The sequence below is a fragment of the Hypomesus transpacificus genome, chromosome 7, assembly GCF_021917145.1.
Source record: "Hypomesus transpacificus isolate Combined female chromosome 7, fHypTra1, whole genome shotgun sequence".
NCBI lineage: Eukaryota > Metazoa > Chordata > Actinopteri > Osmeriformes > Osmeridae > Hypomesus > Hypomesus transpacificus.
In genome coordinates, this window is record NC_061066.1 from 9,212,454 (window position 1) to 9,229,693 (window position 17,240).

The 17,240-nt window shown below is 46.6% G+C and overlaps 1 protein-coding gene across 1 annotated transcript; it reads right to left on the reverse strand.

Moving 5' to 3' along the window:
- Positions 1 to 1,330: 1,330 nt before the first annotated feature.
- Positions 1,331 to 17,118, reverse strand: LOC124469623 (protein FAM214B). The gene is made up of 10 exons (XM_047023026.1): positions 16,739 to 17,118; positions 7,278 to 7,461; positions 6,939 to 7,160; positions 5,526 to 6,763; positions 3,637 to 3,695; positions 3,437 to 3,533; positions 3,149 to 3,307; positions 2,920 to 2,988; positions 2,430 to 2,635; positions 1,331 to 2,338 (listed from the first exon to the last, which is right to left on the reverse strand). Exons 4-10 carry the CDS (start codon positions 6,621 to 6,623, stop codon positions 2,185 to 2,187), a joined length of 1,842 nt encoding a protein of 613 aa, XP_046878982.1. The 5' UTR covers positions 6,624 to 6,763; positions 6,939 to 7,160; positions 7,278 to 7,461; positions 16,739 to 17,118; the 3' UTR covers positions 1,331 to 2,184.
- Between the last annotated feature and the right edge of the window lie 122 nt (positions 17,119 to 17,240).

Consider the following 17,240-nt stretch of genomic DNA (forward strand, 5'->3'; position numbering starts at 1 on the left):
CACCTCTATTATGATAATGGTCAGCCTAGGTCAGTTTGCTTATGTGGGCCTAGTGTCATCTATAAGTCATGTGAGGAGGGGGTTCTCTGCTGGCAAGGAATGTTAGCACCAGTATTTTCAGAATATATTGTTCCATTCTGAATGTCTCTGACAAGTGTAATAAGTGTAATAACATTGTCTGCCACTGCCAAGGACAAGAGTTGACTGCAGCGTATCGCCTGCACTGCTGAAAAGGTGATCGGCTACCATCTGACTCATGCCACAAGAACAGTTTCTTTCCATCTGCAGCTGGCCTCATCAACAAGGCCCAGGACCCTCAACTGACAATAACTCACTTATAAAGTACTGAGGGTTACATTAACACTCCTCAGTCACTTACTGCACACAGTAAGTGACTGATTTTTATTCATATTGTACAGTATTGTTAGTATTTTGTTGTAGTTTGTTTGTTTTAGTTTCTTACATTTTATATGTAAGGAAGACGTACACTTTTAAATGTTCTCATGGACCTTCCCACCAAAGTTAATTCCTTGTTTGTGTAAACTGTTTGGCAATTAAACTGATTCTGTAATAACATTGTAATAACTGTAATAACTTGGGGGTCAGATGGCTGAGCGGTTAGGGAGTCGGGATATTAATCAGAAGGTTGCTGGTTCGATTCACGTGTGCCAAATGACGTTGTGTCCTTGGGCAAGGCACTTCACCCTACTTGCCTCGGGGAGAATGTCCCTGTACTTTCTGAAAGTTGCTCTGGATAAGAGCGTCTGCTAAATGACTAAATATAAAATATGAACTTACCACTTGATATGTTGGCCCCCAGAGGGCTGGCGATCAGAAGGGAAAGCTTTTTTTCACAGACTTTTTATTTATTTTTCACAGACTTTTTTTCTCTACCTTTTTTTCCCGCCTACCTTTGTTCACCCCTACCTTTGTTCACCCCCTAACTCTGACTAGGAAGGTCCCACATGCATGAAACATACTCATACTAGTCCCATTAACGTACACAGAATCATTTGATGCTGGAATCAAAAATGTTCCCCCCCCAAAAAAAAATTGTGCAATTGAAAAGGGCTTGTGAGCTTTCTCATTATTTTTAGGGGAGGGCAGTGTAACAGGCCACACTGAGGTTAGGCTGAGATGTAAGCCACACTCCCACTTATATTTGCAAGGGCCAGTCTCTGAGTCTCTCTGTCCACTCCAAACCCTAAGGGGGTCATTCTGATGGCCTTTCAAAACCAGGGACTCTTTAACCCTAACTGGAAGTATAAACCCAAGTCTTGGGTCTAAAACAGACAGATACACACTTAAAATTGACATGATGACACAGGTATCACTCGCCAGTCATGAGTTTAATAATTTAAATACACATAGACTTCCTCCCATATTAAATACCCCAGCTTCCCCCCTCATCCCTCCTCCTTCTGCCCCCCTCCATACACTTATTCAGCTCTGCATCCCCCTCTCCACAGGGGGCGTATCCAGCTGAAAAAATGTGCAGTATATTGCTTTTTAAGACATTTTCAAACAAAATTTCAATACAGCTTTGTTCCTATCTTTTCTGCTCCCATATCGACTGTTTTGAACATAACGAGAACATACAACACACAGTGTCCCTCAGTCTGGCTACACACACAAATCCCAGGCCCTTGAGTGGTCAGTATCATGATGCTTGAGAAAAGTGGGTTTACTGGATCATCTGTAGACATGTCTTATTTCCATTTGATGGTCTTTGTGATTTCCTTCCTTCACGAGTGTTCCTGTGTCCCAAGTTTCTGCCTCCCAAAACTAGTGTCAGGATTTGCTTACAGTCCTCTCAGGAAGGAAGTGTGTGCTGTATGCAGCTTGCTATTGGCTCACTGGTTCCGGCGGTAGGGTTGTCATTGGTCCACCACAGGGGTGAGGGGTGGGTGCAGGCAGAGTGAAGGACAGTGTGTCAGGGCACTGAAGAAATACTTGGTTTAGTCACAAGGCATGCATGTTAACATTGAACTCAAAAGTCTCTGTTTGTGAGTGTATACAACTCTGTTGTTTGAGGTGTGTGAATGTATGCTTGTGCCTCTGTGTATGTGGTGTGTCCAAGTATTTTCAAGTTTCTTGTCCATGTTTTAAACAGTCAGTCTGTGCCACCGTTTCCTCTGAAAGGGGGGGGGCTGCGTTGGTTTCAGAGCAGGGACTGGCGGGAGTTCAAACACGAGGGGAGTATTTGGGGTTTCTTGGCACCTCGGTGAAGGATTTAAGCTCATAAGGAATCCCTGTGTCCACCTCGATGGACTTGCGAGAGAATAGCAGCCGAATATCATTGTGCAAGTAGATTTTACCAGATTTGGAACTCTGGAATCTAGAAATGAACACAAAAATATTATTTCTGAAAAATAAACAGGCAACATTTATTTTAAGGATGCATCAAGCAATTGAAACTCCGCACATACCGGAGGTGTATCAGGTAACACAGAATCTTCTTTCTGTCTGTGGCCCCACCCTCTCTAGGCTCCTCCTTTTCATCCTCTTGCCCCTCCGCCACTGGCATAAGGAATATGCGCTGACGCAAGAAGGTGATGTGATTGGCGGGCATGTCTCCAAAGTTGTACGTCACCAGGAACATCTTAACCACAGTTTTGTTGGGATTGAATAAGGTCTGAGTAAAGAAGATGGACGGAAAATACATGTTTTAAAACCTCAAAATATTGATACTTTAGTTTAGAAAAGTGAAATACTTCAGAAAATGGATAATGCATAAAAAAAAACACATGACATGGACTATAATTTGACTCTGACAATGAGGTTGGTCACACTGACGAACAAAAAACATTTAGAATAATGGAAAGAGGAACAAAGACAAATCAAGAATACAAAACTAATTGTGTTGGGGATAAGGGGGGGTTAGGGATAAGGGGGGGGATAAGGGGAGGGTGGGCTCACCACTTGAATGGTTCCTGCTTTGGGTATACTGTATCCTTTCTTTCCAAGAGAGTCGAGGGAAATCATTCCCTAAGGAGGGAAGGAGACACACAATTCAAACAATACCACTGGATAACATTTTTATCTGCATTGAAAGTCCTCTGGCCAGGACCAATTACATGCCAAAACTATTTTTGAGAACATTTCTTATATACACACAGAGTTGCCGGCTAAGCGTGTGTGTACTCACTAGGAAGGGTGAGGGTGCACTGTGCTCAGAGAGGTCGTAGTAGGTGACCTGCACGGGCAGTGTAACGTGCTGGGGGCAGTAGGAGCCGCTGGCGCCGATCTCCGCTGTAAAACCCTCGATGCGCCCCGACGGACAGAAACGGCCCTTGAGGATGGACTCCTGGAAATAACCGCACACAGACAAGTAAAAATACAGCTCCCCTGTTGACAGTCCTAGATATACAAGTGGCAGCAACTACTTATTTATTGAATGCGCCTGGCAGGTTGCCATGTTTGGGGTGTGTCGTACCTCAAAGTTTCCCAGCAGTGAGCGGCTGATGGAGGAGGGCCAGTCTGCACGAGCCGGGCGGCAGGTCTCTGTACGCCGCCCGCTACGCAGTTGACGACTAGATGCACACACAAACACAGCGGAACTTTGTTAATTGCAAAAATCGATCACTGCAAAGGGTTAGGGTCAGGTGGTTTTAAACCATAACCGTTTAAACATACCTCTTCAAGCGCAGGGCACTCTTCACTCTCCTCCCAGCTCTCATGCAGTCAGAGGCACTCTAGGGGACAGGAGTATGAATACAACTAATAAGGCATCACAATACATCAATGAATACCATGGATGTGCACAAGAACATAACCGCATTTTTTTAACCAAGCATTTTTTTTTTTTAAACCTCTTTTTATTGAGAAAGGTAAATTATAAACAGACACACATCTATACATGAGTTCTCTTTTTTCTTACACACAAAACACCAAAACACCCCACTCCCAGCCCACTCCCGACTGGACCAAATAAAAAGGATTAACAATACAGACAATTACAAAGGAAATACATACTTAGAATTAAAACAGGAGTAAACAAATATGATTTCTGTGAAGAACGGCACGTCTCCAAAACTTTCTTATGACCCACCATAGTGGATTACTATAGCCATGTGTTTATATATCGTGTAGCTTGACCATAGAAAGAGGCAGTCATTCCTCTGAAGTCAGCAACCTTAAGTCTTAGTGCAGTTAAATGTCACTTGATTTTTTGGTACATGGTGGTAGTAGCAAGAATCAGTCAATGACGCATAAGTTGGGTGATGTGTCTTGGCAAGTGTGTGGGAGTCTCCTTGCATGTGGATCTGGTGGGTATTGTTTGGGTTATGGTTAGTAGGGTTAGTTACTTACTGGGTATGAAGTCTCGGATGCTGCTTCCCACGCACACACATTCCCCACATCCCAGCTGTTCATAGTGGAAAGTTCCCAGTCCTGTCTTCCTTCACCAGCTAAACCAAACTTAAGCACTTCTCTAGTTAACCAGTCGCTAGTTAATACTTCACAATCTGAACCTATGCTATCTAGCCCCTCTACAAGACATGAGGCTGTCTGTCAGCTAGGTTTATCCACATCACACTCACTCTCAGCCACTGTGGACATCTTAACCTGTCTCAACCTTTCTCTGCCAACCCTAATCCTGTCCCTCACTCTCCAACGTCTCAGACTTTCTCTCTCCCTTTATCAACTCTTTCCTTCCTCCGTACCTCTAAATCCTGTTTCTGTTCCAGTTGCTCTGTATCTCGACCTCCCTCTGTACTCTGCCCTAACACCCTTGACTCTGAGCCTGCCAGGTCATGATGATCACAGTTGCAACCGTTACGGATGCACCTATGCTAAAAAAGTAGCCTCTTTGTCACCAAAGGCAATGTAGCACCTGCCCCCCCGGCACCCTTCCTACCACCCTTTCTGGAAGCTGAAATTTACTGTATTGGAGCATGGGGGGACCCAGAAAGACCAGTGGAGTGGGGTGTGGAGAGAGGTGTGTGTGTGTGATGTGACGACAATGGAATCTCCCTCAATGGGATACATTCTGGAGCCACTCAGCTTGTTCCAGCACACCAGGGGATAATGAAGTAATCCCTCACTCTCCTTTCCTTCTCTCACTATCCATCCTTCTCTCACTCTCTCCATCCCTCTTTCACTCTACTCATCCTTCTCACTCTATTCACCCCATTCTCACTGTCTCCATTCCTCAATCACTCTCTCCATCCCTCAATCACTCTCTCCATCCCTGAATCATTCTCTCCATCCCTTTCTCACTCTATTCATCCCATTCTCACTCTCTCCATCCCTCAATCACTCTCTCCATCCCTCTCTCACTCTATTCATCCCATTCTCACTCTCCATCCCTCAATCACTCTCTCCATCCCTCAATCACTCTCTCCATTCCTCAATCATTCTCTCCATCCCTCTTTCACTTCAACTGTGTGAATCTGAAAAACTTTTGCAGGTTTCCATCCAGGTCTCCCTCCCTCCATCTCTTAATATTTGTTGGTAGTATTTCATGCTTGGGCTGTGTATGTGAGTGTGAGTGCATGTATTAATATGTGATTGTGTGTGCTCACCCTGGTCCGGTCTCGCACCGAGGGCAGCAGGTGGTTCCAGAAGGGAGCGGCCTTGGCGTCAGTCCCACGGCAGGAAGCCAGGCCCAGCCCGGGGGCTAGCAGAGCCAGCCGGCTCCTCTTTGAGGTGGATGGACCCTCGTCCTCAGAGCACGACTCCCCTGTGTCGCTAGGCGACAGCAGCTTCTTCTTGGCCGCGCAAGGCCCTGACGGGGTAGAGCGAAGCCCTCTGCTACTGGGTGTCTTCTCCCAAGAGGCCAGCCCGCTGCTGGAGGCGGTCTGGGTTGCATTGCCCTCCGGTGGGGATGACTCCAGCCCTGCCTCCCCGGGCTCCTGCAGCTCCGTGGGGAGGGGGGACATGGGCTTTTGTAGAATCCTGTACGAGCCTCCATCGGTGCAAAAGCTAGGCTTCCCAGTCGGAGAGTCGTTACTGTAGCCCTCTCTTCCTGGGCTGCCAGGGACCCAGGTTTGAGTATCCCTCTCAGGAGGAGAGCCCATCCTGGGAGAGGGCCCCAAGGAAAAGCCCTGGTCACATGGTTGACCGTGGGGGTCGCATATGGGGGGGGATTTGGGCGAGAGCGGTGCCCACACATCTGGGATTGGCCGGTCATGGTTGTGCTGGGCGGGGCGTCGGGCGGGGGTGTGGCTTGGGGAGAGGGGCGGTGACTTGGGCGACAAGCTGCCTTCAGTGTCTCTATGATCTATCAATGTGCAGGAGATGACTGAGCCCACGTGTGGCCCCGGCCCACACAGCACCCCTCCCTCCAGGGCATCCCTGCTGGAGGAGACCCCCTCCACATGGGGCCACTTGTGGGTCAGCTGGGGCTCCTCCAGGCCCCTCTTCACCGCCACCCTGCCAGACCGAGACGGGGGCTCAGTGGGGGGCTCCAGAGCAGTGGAGAAGCCCCCTAGCTGGGAGAAGATGGAGAGCTGGTACACCTTCTGGAGTCTGAGCTCCTCCTGGCCGAAGGGCCGCAGCCCTGCGGTCAGCCCAGGATCGGGGCCCCGTATTGGGGCCGCAGATGGAGGTAGGTCTCCCTGCTGGGCTGGAAGCTCCACAGGCGCCTCCCTACGCGCCAACTCAACGTGAATGTGCCGCATGGCTTTTACTGGTTTCAGGTCTTTGAGAATGAGACAAGTCCTAGAAAGTGCAAAGAAGCAGAGAAATGACAAGAAGAGGAAGTCCTATAATCACTGCTGTGATGTCTTCACACAGTGCAAATCAGGAAGACTCTGATCACCTGGAAAAAAAACAGAAAGACTGAGATGATGGAGGACAGAAACATAGTAGCTAGTTTAATCACAACTGGGTTACTACTGAGCATTGCTAGAAAATATAATCATTGACTTGAACACATTTACATGTACAAAACATTGACCAAGCTGCATTTCTAATGGAATATTTGCCTCTCTCACCTATGGGTTCTTCTGTTCTGCCTCCTGCCCATTCCACCACATCTGGAGATGCTACCACAGGAATCAGATCACCCCCATGGTTACCTCCACGAGAAGCATGGCAACCTCCACGAGAAGCTACCAGCATCCCCCAACGGGTCAACAGACGGGGAGCAGCACAGGAAGTGATGGAGATACAGGAAGAAGTTGTAAAGGGAGTGATGGAGATACAGGAACTGTCACCTGGGGATCAGAAGTAAACTTGTTGGACATTCCATTATACTGACGTTTAGGACTAAAAAGGAATACACGTGCTGGAATGGTTATTTGTTTTAGTGCTATTGAAACATTGAAACTTACTGAGTGACGATTCGTCAGTGAGGTGGGAGGGTCCTGAGAAGAGGAAGTGCAGAGGAACAGGAAGTGTCTCTCCTTAAACTTCCCCTGTGATTGGCTGACAGCCGGAGACGCCCTCCCTCAACACCTGGGCGTGGGGTGTGACTTAGAGTCTGCATCATGACACAGGCATTCCACAGAGAACCCCCTGGAGACAGACAGGCACAAACATGTCAATCAACCAATCAATGGACAAATCTCCAATGACTGGGACAGTTGCCAGGGTTGGCGTTCATCTGAGATGGATCTGAGACAGGCTTAGGGCTATCTAGCTACAGGAATCTGTCTGTCTGTCTGTCTATGGCTCGATTGACTGGAGAACTGGGGAGTGTATGAAGTTGGCAGTCAGCAGGTGTCTTGCTCAGGACACAAGGACCGGCAGTAACACCGTTGATGTCGTTCAGATGAGAAGCTCACCTTCATGAAGATAAATATGACATATAAACATAAAGCAAAACCTCATGCGAGCCTGGGGGAAACCTCACCTACATGGCTGAACACGACCCCTTTTATACGCAACACCAAATCAACTTACTGCATCTGAATCACCAGCTGTATCGCAGGCACTGTCCCTTAGAGGATTCTAGCCATGACTGTTAAGATAATCAATGAAATAATTACATTACATTTACATTTAGTCATTTAGCAGACACTCTTATCCAGAGCGACTTACAGTAAGTACAGGGACATTCCCCCCGAGGCAAGTAGGGTGAAGTGCCTTGCCCAAGGACACAACGTCATTTGGCAGGGCAACCCTCTGATTACTATCCCGACTCCCTCACCGCTCAGCCATCTGACTCCCCTGACACTAATTGATCTATTAATGTACTAACTATCTGTACAAGCAAGTTATTACACATTCACAAAAAGACTAATATTGATAAATATATGCACGGACTAGACCCCAGCTAATATCTACCGGAACATTCAATACTTCCAAACGGAACAGAGCAGACCCGAGTCCCACTTGGACCAGAACCCAGCAGCTGCCATGACAACCGCCAGCCATCATGACAACAGCCCCAGGGGCGCCGTATAAGGGGGAAAGTTAAGACGATTCTAAGGGCCCCTGACTGACAGGGGCCCCCAAAAATAGAAAAACTAATTATAAAAAAATATAAATATATATTTTCTTTTTCATGGGGCCCAAAATTCCTGGCGGCGCCCCTGAACAGCCCCTTTGTGCTCTGCCACAGGATGACTGGCTGAAGATGCCTGTCCAAGAAAACATAGCTCGACAAAACAAAATGGCTGCCCCCCAAAAGGTCAACATGGGCACACAAAATGTCAATTGAAACATTCTGAGCTCTACTGGGTGATGACTGAAACATTATGAACTCTACCGGGGGATGTTATGTTTCTAAATGTTATGAATTATGAAAAACACTTCCTCCCCAGCTTCGCTCCTCAATGACAGACATTCCTGAGTCTGAACACAAGACCACCCCAGTTGTATGTTTAGCTCCCGTACAGGTGCAACTAAGGACGGAACTCAAGATGACTGGATCAGGTAAGCTTGTGTTGAATAAACAATGTGCAGTGACTCGTCTCCCTGGCTGACTAGTTCAACATACCCACAGTCATAAAATAAAACAAATCTCCAAGTAGGGTACCCAGTGCACGAGAGGTCTGGGTACCCTTAGGCCTCTACAAGAATCAGATGTCCTCCAAAGAGCAGGGATGACAACAGAACTGATGAGCAGTGTTACAAGCAGCAGGGTGCATTTAGAGACGGAGACACTGAAACAGACAGATGTAGAGGGTTAGGACTGGCTGGGAGGGAGGAAGGATGAGCAGACAGGAGATATGAGGCAGAGATGGAGATAACACCACAGTAAGAGCGATGGATGACAGGAGTATAGTACATGTAGTACAGTGGAGCTTTCTTTAAGACTGCAAGGGAAGCTCGGCTTCCCCTAAAATGTCAAAATCTAATGGTCAAATATTTACTGTTGTGTTAACATTTTAAATGCGTTAGAACACCTTCATGTCGAAAACGAGTTCATTCAGAATCAGCTACATATATTAGTAAGTCGACTGACTGATTTCCTTCTCATACATTCCCGTAGCTCCACAGTGCATTTCCCTGTTGAAGCCCAGCGTCCATGGACTTCAATGGGGCTGCTGTGAACAGTTTTTTTCAGTGCTTCGAAACTCTACGGTCATTGGATAAATGCTGTGAAATGCTGTCCCGCCCACGGATGCTCAGCGTCTCCAACGGTCCGTTAGATCGTTCGTTCATTCATTCATTCATTCATTCATACAGTAGGCTAGGGTCGTGTCGTAGGGGTGAACTAGCTAGAGAACTAGCTAAATGAATGGAGAACATATATGATGTAGGCCGAAAAATGAGCTTCCCCTATATGAAAGAGGAGCTGCCGCCACTGATGTAGTAGTGATGGATGACAAGAGTATAGTAGAGGGGGGAGGGAAGACGAGAAAGTAAGACTTTAGTGCACAGATACATTACATACATAATGTGAAAAAGAGAGATAGAAAGAGAGTCACCATCTCAGGTCTTGTTACGTAAGCATATGTGTCAGTGTGTGTGAGGATGTGTCAGTGTGAGTGTGGATGTGTCAGTGTGTGTGTGGATGTGTCAGTGTGTATTAGAGAGAATCAGGTTGCCTTCCAGCTGGCTGTGTGATCTGGGTCATGTGTTTAGAGGGCACAGTGACAGTGACTGTATTACATCAGTGCCAGTGGGGGTGCAGTAGAGGAAGGACCTATGACTGACACATACAGAGAGATACAGAGAGAGAGAGACACACTGTGGCAGAAATTGCGATTTCCTGTGTGCTTGCATTATTCACTAATCAATAGAACTAGTCATTACATACTAGTTAGTATGTTCTCATGTAAGCTTGCTATTAATAAGAGTAGATTGTCTCTATGTGTCAGGATTAATAGATGTTCGGGATCAGGAGAAAGAACTGGTTAAACGTCCTTTGTCATGATTACAAGGAGAGCTCCACCAAAGAACTCTAGTCTAAGAGTTGTCATGTGTTGGGAGCAGTGAATCTCTTTCTCTGAGACTGTTGTAACGTCATTACTGCCTGACTGCCACAATCTATGTTTACATTCTTGTGCCCTATAAAAGATGGTCCTCCGGCCTTCAGAGCTGAGAGAGACATCATTGAGACCTAAGCCTGGTGTTGTGTTGTCATTTATTGTCAGAGGTCTTGTTTTCTCTCCCAATCTGCAGATTGATAAATACTTATTAAAATCCAGAACTCAACTGAACTTAGTCACTCCGTTTATGAAGAGACGGACAAAACACTTTCTTCATCAATACACACACACACACACAGAAACTGACACACACGATTGATCAACCTTACAGAAAGCACGACTCAATCCAATGTCATCTCTAATTAATCTTGTGACACATGTGCCCATAGTAGTTACACACCATTACCTTTGAGGGCTCTCTCGCTCGCACACACACACACACCCCCGGAACACACACCCACACTATGTGTGCTATACTATGCCCCTCCACCTCACACACGCACACGCTCCCTGTAGCTCAACACTGCCGTGTTAGCCTCCCTGCAGCTCAACACTGCCGTGTTAGCCTCCCTGTAGCTCAACACTGCGGTGTTAGCCTCCCTGTAGCTCAACACTGCCGTGTTAGCCTCCCTGCAGTTCAACACTGCCGTGTTAGCCTCCCTGCAGTTCAACACTGCGGTAGCCCAGCTCTCAGGAACTGAAAGAAGGAAGATGAAGAAAGTGAGGAGGAAAGAGAGGAAGGAGAGGGAGCAGGGAGGAGGGATCGGGGGAAATAGGGAGGGGGTGGAGGGAGCAGAGAGGGGAGGGATCGGGGGGAGGAGGGATCATCCCCACCATGCATCAATATCAGGAAGAAAACATGCTAAAACAAAATACATACTAAATACATCCTGTCTGTCTGTTTCTCCTGTGGCCAGTTTAGGAGACATGGAGTCATCCTCTTCTAATAAGTGTCACCAACATCCCCCCTCAGCTTGTGACACTCGCCTTCCCAAAAATACTTGTTTCTGCCCTTCTCTTTCCTTCTTGTCTTTCAGGAGGCAGCTGGAGGAGTTTCACACACAGCTGACATCCTGGGTCTCCCTGGGTCTCCCTGGGTCTCCCTGGGTTAGGGTTATGTCTCCCTGGGTCAGGGTTATGTCTCCCTGGGTCAGGGTTATGTCTCCCTGGGTCTAGGTTAGGACTGGTTCTCCCTCCCCCTTTAGTTGTCCTCCTGGCTTCCTTACTCCTGGATAAAGGTGCCAGGAAAGAGAGGCTGCCTGTGAGAGTGTGTCAGCATGGCCAGCCAGCTCAATCACTTTTTAACCTCTCTCTCTCTCTCTCTCTCTCACATAATGAAGCTCTTCACACTGACTTATCTTTCCCCTCCCACACTTTCTATTCAAACTGTCTTTCAGTCTGTCTATTCTAAGCCCTGCTCTACCTTCGTCTCTTTCCCCCACTGCTCTTCCTGCTTCCTCCCTGCTGGTAGACCGAGGCATGCTCCGTCAGCAGTGAACACAGAGGGGAGGGGGGACTGAAGAGCGGGTGCTGATTGGACAAGGAGGAGGGTCAGCTGTAGTGGCTGAGGCCTTGATTGGTTAGTAGGGAGACGAAGCCTTGTCCACCTTGTTTGGCCTGTTTTGCAGACGACAAGAGAGCAGCAACAGTGAGCAAACAGCCTCTAACTCAGACAGCCTCTAACCTAAGGTGTCTGTCTCACCACACAGGGCGTCTGTCTCACCCCACAGGGAGTCTGTCTCACCCCACAGGGCGCCTGTCTCACCACACAGGGCGTCTGTCTCAGCACACAGGGCGTCTGTCTCACCACACAGGGCGTCTGTCTCACCACACAGGGCGTCTGTCTCACCCCACAGGGCGTCTGTCTCACCACACAGGGCGTGTATATGATAAGAGTGTGATCTTGCATGTGCGTGTGTAACTGTAAGTCTGTGAACTGTACCAGACTTGAGGTAAGGGTGTGTTTTGTTTTTTTAAGTGGAAGTACCAGCAGCAAAATGTTCCTAAACAGACGCTGACTGCTGAGAAAAAGATGCAAATACCCCTCCCAGTGCCAGCACCCCCACCCTCAACCCAGTACACACACAGAACGAAGAGTGACTCACCACACACACACACACACACACACACACACACACACACACACACACACACACACACACACACACACACACACACACACACACACACACACACACACACACACACACACAGGGCCGGGCATGTTCCTGATGCAGAGGGCTTATCTCCAGCAGGTTAGAGGCTGGGGGATAACATGCAGCATGTGAAAACTTTATCAGCTGAGCAACAGGAGCAAACTGCACTTCCTGTTACAGTGTGCATGTTACCATCTGTGGAAGGCAACAGCATGAGGGGTCTATTTCCAACGTTGGGGCAGGAGGGGAGGAGGGAGGTTTATAGTGGACAGAAAGCACAACCTAAAAAACTGCAACAACAGTTCAGGCAATTATAATATTAATACTAACCCTAACAATACTACAACTAAACCTTTTCAGTTGCATACCTTCAAGGTAATGCAAGGTTTAAAAGGTGAACCACAATTCCATTGTTCATATATGGGAGTAGGGGTGTGGCCTCCCTCTCCTTTCTCTAAGTTTCTCTTTGTTTAATTTAGTCATTGCATTGGCTGTTTAATGCTGTTTAAAAACAACTGAAAAAAGCCACACTTAGCAAAAGTACATTCACACACAACCCAACACATTCCTGTGAGCCACACACACACAACCCAACACATTCCTGTCAGCTACACACACATGCAAACTTCCAGACATGAGACCAGCTGTGACTTTCAAGGGACCAAAACCTCAGAATTCTTTTTTTTGATTCCTAACATTCAAACTGTGGCATGTTTTTAGACCCATTTGAACATCATATCAAACACAGCCTGCTGTCAGGGAACTCACAATAAAGACCAGAGTGTGTGTGTGGTGCACTTTGCAGCACATGTCTGTGTTTAACCACGCAACAGTAGTTAAGCTAGCTGATGAATTACATACTCCTTAACTAACCCCCCCCCCCCCCACACACACCCCCAATCCTCAACATAACTAAATAACATTTTGACCCAGACCTAAAAGACGTAGTCCGTGGGTAAAGTTTCCTCTCCCTTCACCGGACCCATCCTAAACACTCAGGAACTGTCAATCAGCCATCTGGGCATAAGTAGTTTCACAACAACAACAACAAGACCAAACTCTCCCCACCTCAAACAGAGAAGGAATGTGCTGTGGAGATGCTGAAACAACATGGGAAGAGAGAGGAGGGCAGGTGAGGGGCTGGGAAGAGAGTGTAGGGTGGGAGAAGGGGGGTGGAGAAGGGGAGGAAGGGGGAGGGAAGGGGGGCAGGGAAGAGAGTAAAGAGGGGGGAAAAAGAAAGAGGAGAATGTGGAGGGCTATGTAAGAGATTGAGCATGTGTATAGGTGTAGTCTTCAACTTCGCTATTCAGGAGTGCAGCCCAATTCCTGGGGGTAGTCTGTTCTCTGGCCAGATCTTATGTGTGCAACGTCGTGAAGGCACCAGATACCCATTGATCTTCGGATCCTATAGTCTATATGAGATCTCTAAAGAGGATGTGATTCCATACAGTGCAGTGAATGCTAGGGATGCACCAATCAGACTTTTTCAGTCCTGATACCGATGCCTGGGCTTTGTGTATCTGTCGATACCCAATACCAATCCAATACCGTTGTTGTATTAATAATAAACTGTATACTTCCCACCTTATACCTTCCTTCCACCATGTGGAAAAGACTAAAGGCACCAGACTTTCCTAACTAAGACACAATAACAGGTGTCATCTACTGCATTCTTATTTATTTGTTAAAAAAAACTATTGTGCAACTATTGTGCATTCAAAATGCGAAAATAGAATGTAATGAAACGTAGGGCCTATTAAAATAAATAAAATGTAGCAGTAGAAACAAAATAGTGTATTGGTCAAACATACAATAGCAATCAAACAGCAACCAAACATTGTAAACATGTAAAAATATTTGAATTCTTATTTGTTGTCGCTGGAGTGTAAACCATGGACGTTTTTGGCTTAAAGCATTGCACCGTGCGGTGTACAGCTCGTGTCCAACCAGTGGACAGAAACTTAAAAGCAACATGGAGCGAGCCAAAGAGTTGGCTGAGTGGAGATATTTCACGCTTGCAATGCCAACTAGTTCGTCAGCTGTTCGCAATGTCTGCAAAGTAAATGTTTTGAGGGGTGGTGGTAGTACTGCAAAGTACAATAGTACCAATTTAATCAAGCACATCCAAAAGCACAATGCTAGGAGCACGCCGAATTCCTGCAGCTCAACGACTCTACTATACAGTAGAATCTACAGTGTAGAACGAGTAGCGTAGCACATATGTGATCGTTCGAATGTGGGTCTCACGGCGTAACGTTGTATTTGCGATTTCGAAAATTCCAACTGAATATTTTCCGATATGCGACAAACGCTGTATGGCTTCAATATGTAGCCTACTAATGAGAAGGCTAACAGGTAACACTAGCATGCCAGTAGCATTGCTTCGAGTATAATGCTTGCTGTGGGCACCGTCGGAAATATTTAGAACTCACGCATCTAAAGGTTGCATGGATCGGCCAGTGGATCGGCTACATTTTCCGATCCCCGATCCAGTTATTTTGTCAATATCGGGGCCGATATCCGATCTTAGTATTGGATCGGTACACCCCTAGTGAATGCACTGTACTTTGTATTACTGTAGTTATTGCTATTGTTCACCACAGCTGAGATGTGGGCATTCTGCACTGTTCCTGGTGAATACCGACCATTCCTTGACTATGCACCAAAGCATCAACTAAAATAATTAAATGTAATGTATTCTGTATTGCTAATCAGCACACATCTATATGCAGACAGGTATGCATCATACACACACCAGCACTAAAGTCTTCCACTGTACAACATTTGGTGCTTTCCAGGTCAAACTAGTCTTAAGCTGGGTTTGAGTGTGTGTGTGTGTGTGTGTGTGTGTGTGTGTGCACTTGTGTTGGCCAGCTGTCAGAAGTCAGGGGTGAAAGGGAGGGTTACAGTGTTTCCAACTTATTTAAGTGCTATTTTCAGAGCTAAAGAACAAGCTGTTATTTCCCAACTGGTCACACATTACAGTCTCAGGTGAGATCAACTAGGAACACACACTGCAGGCTGTTGTTGGGTGGTACAGGGTAACTTGACCTACACGGCACACAAAACAGATCTCACAGAGTAAAAGTGAGTTATAAGTTAAAGTCGTATCTATCGCCTCTGCTCTGTGTTGTGTTAAATGCTACTATAGCAGCCCTGTCACATTTCTGTATGACGTCACATTCAGCTGGATACCTTAGCCTAATGACCCCAGGTTCATTGAGACCTTAGCCTAACCCTAACCGAACCTTAACAGGTTCACAGAGCTGGAGACGAGAGAGGGAGAGAAGGGGATCCATCTGTGTATAGGTGCATTTAAGTGCTTTGGAAGGTTGTGCCCATTTTAGACTGGGTGTCTGTGTAATGTGCATGCTCAAGCACTACCATTAGAGCCTGGTCATATGGAAACAGAGAGGGTTAGGGGAGCTTTAGCAGCACAATCCCAGCTAGTATATTCTGACTGCTACACACCTCGTCAAAAAAGGCCTGCACTGCCACACTGACGCTTTGGTATAAGGCAGGGTTGGCCACCCCTGGTCTAAGGTATCTTGCCCCACACACAGCAGATGATGCAATAATACCCCGGATGAGTTATAGATGGATTTTTTAAATCATCGTGAGCTTACAGTGATATTAACAATTACTAAGCAGGTTCCATAAAATAGCATATTCCATAAGGTACCTAAATAAGATCATGTATGCCATGGCACAGCGTTTCTTCCATGTAGACAGATACACTGCAGCACACTGAAGCTATAAGCAGTTATGCTCAAGCATGCATGGATCAGAACCGTTCACGCCCGTTTGTCAATTTGAAACGGGAATAGACTAATCTTGTCCCGCACCAGCGCGTGCATAAACGCATACTTGGCCTGAGCGCGTGCACGCACGCACACACACACACACACGCACACGAAGAAATAATAGGGATGGCAGACAAAGCCGCGGAACGCCCCCTAAGACAGCCAGACATACCGAAGATCTCAAACAAATGTACAAGCAGCTACTGCTTCAGTTTCCCCTCAATGTTTTCTAGGTTCGAATTCCAACAATGGCTATGTGACACACCATTCTACCAAGCATTAGGTCTGACTAGAAATCAAACCATAAAACAAGCCAGATATGAAAGCTCTTTGGGTCGTTTTTCAGAATGTAATGTAGCTCAGTGCTAAAATTAGCTGTGTGATAAATAAGCGACGTCCAAGCTAGTGGTCAAATAATGTGTTCGTAGCAACATCATCATAAACTATTACTCACCGACGCAGTATCAGGTTCGAGTTGGAGGTTGGGGTTAAACCGTCTGGTAGCGAACACTTTCTCTATTCAGAAACGGTTTGGCCTTTTTTGGTGGTTCAGATTGCGGACGCGCTAGCCAGAACGATTCCAAGTCTGGCGACAGTATGTTCAAATTCAAATATCGAACATAACTACAACTGACCTTGTCTATAACAACGTTTACGCGAGCAATCCTGTTTAATCGAAATTAAACCAAACAAATGTATGGTCTTGTCTTTTTCGCCACAATTCTCGCTTCCTTTCTGGATAGCTGGCTGTGTCCTCCTGTCTGTGCTTTTCTGTGTTCGCAGCTGTTTTAGGTAAAGCCCTCGCCCATGAAATATCTCAATGTCTCTTTAAACAACTACGTTTCCGGTGTTTGCTGAGAAATAATTAGGAGGAGGGGATTACAGACAGCTGAGCATCTGTCATTTAGGCAATTGGTTACTTAAATATCTACAAACCAACCACATCTCAGTATTTA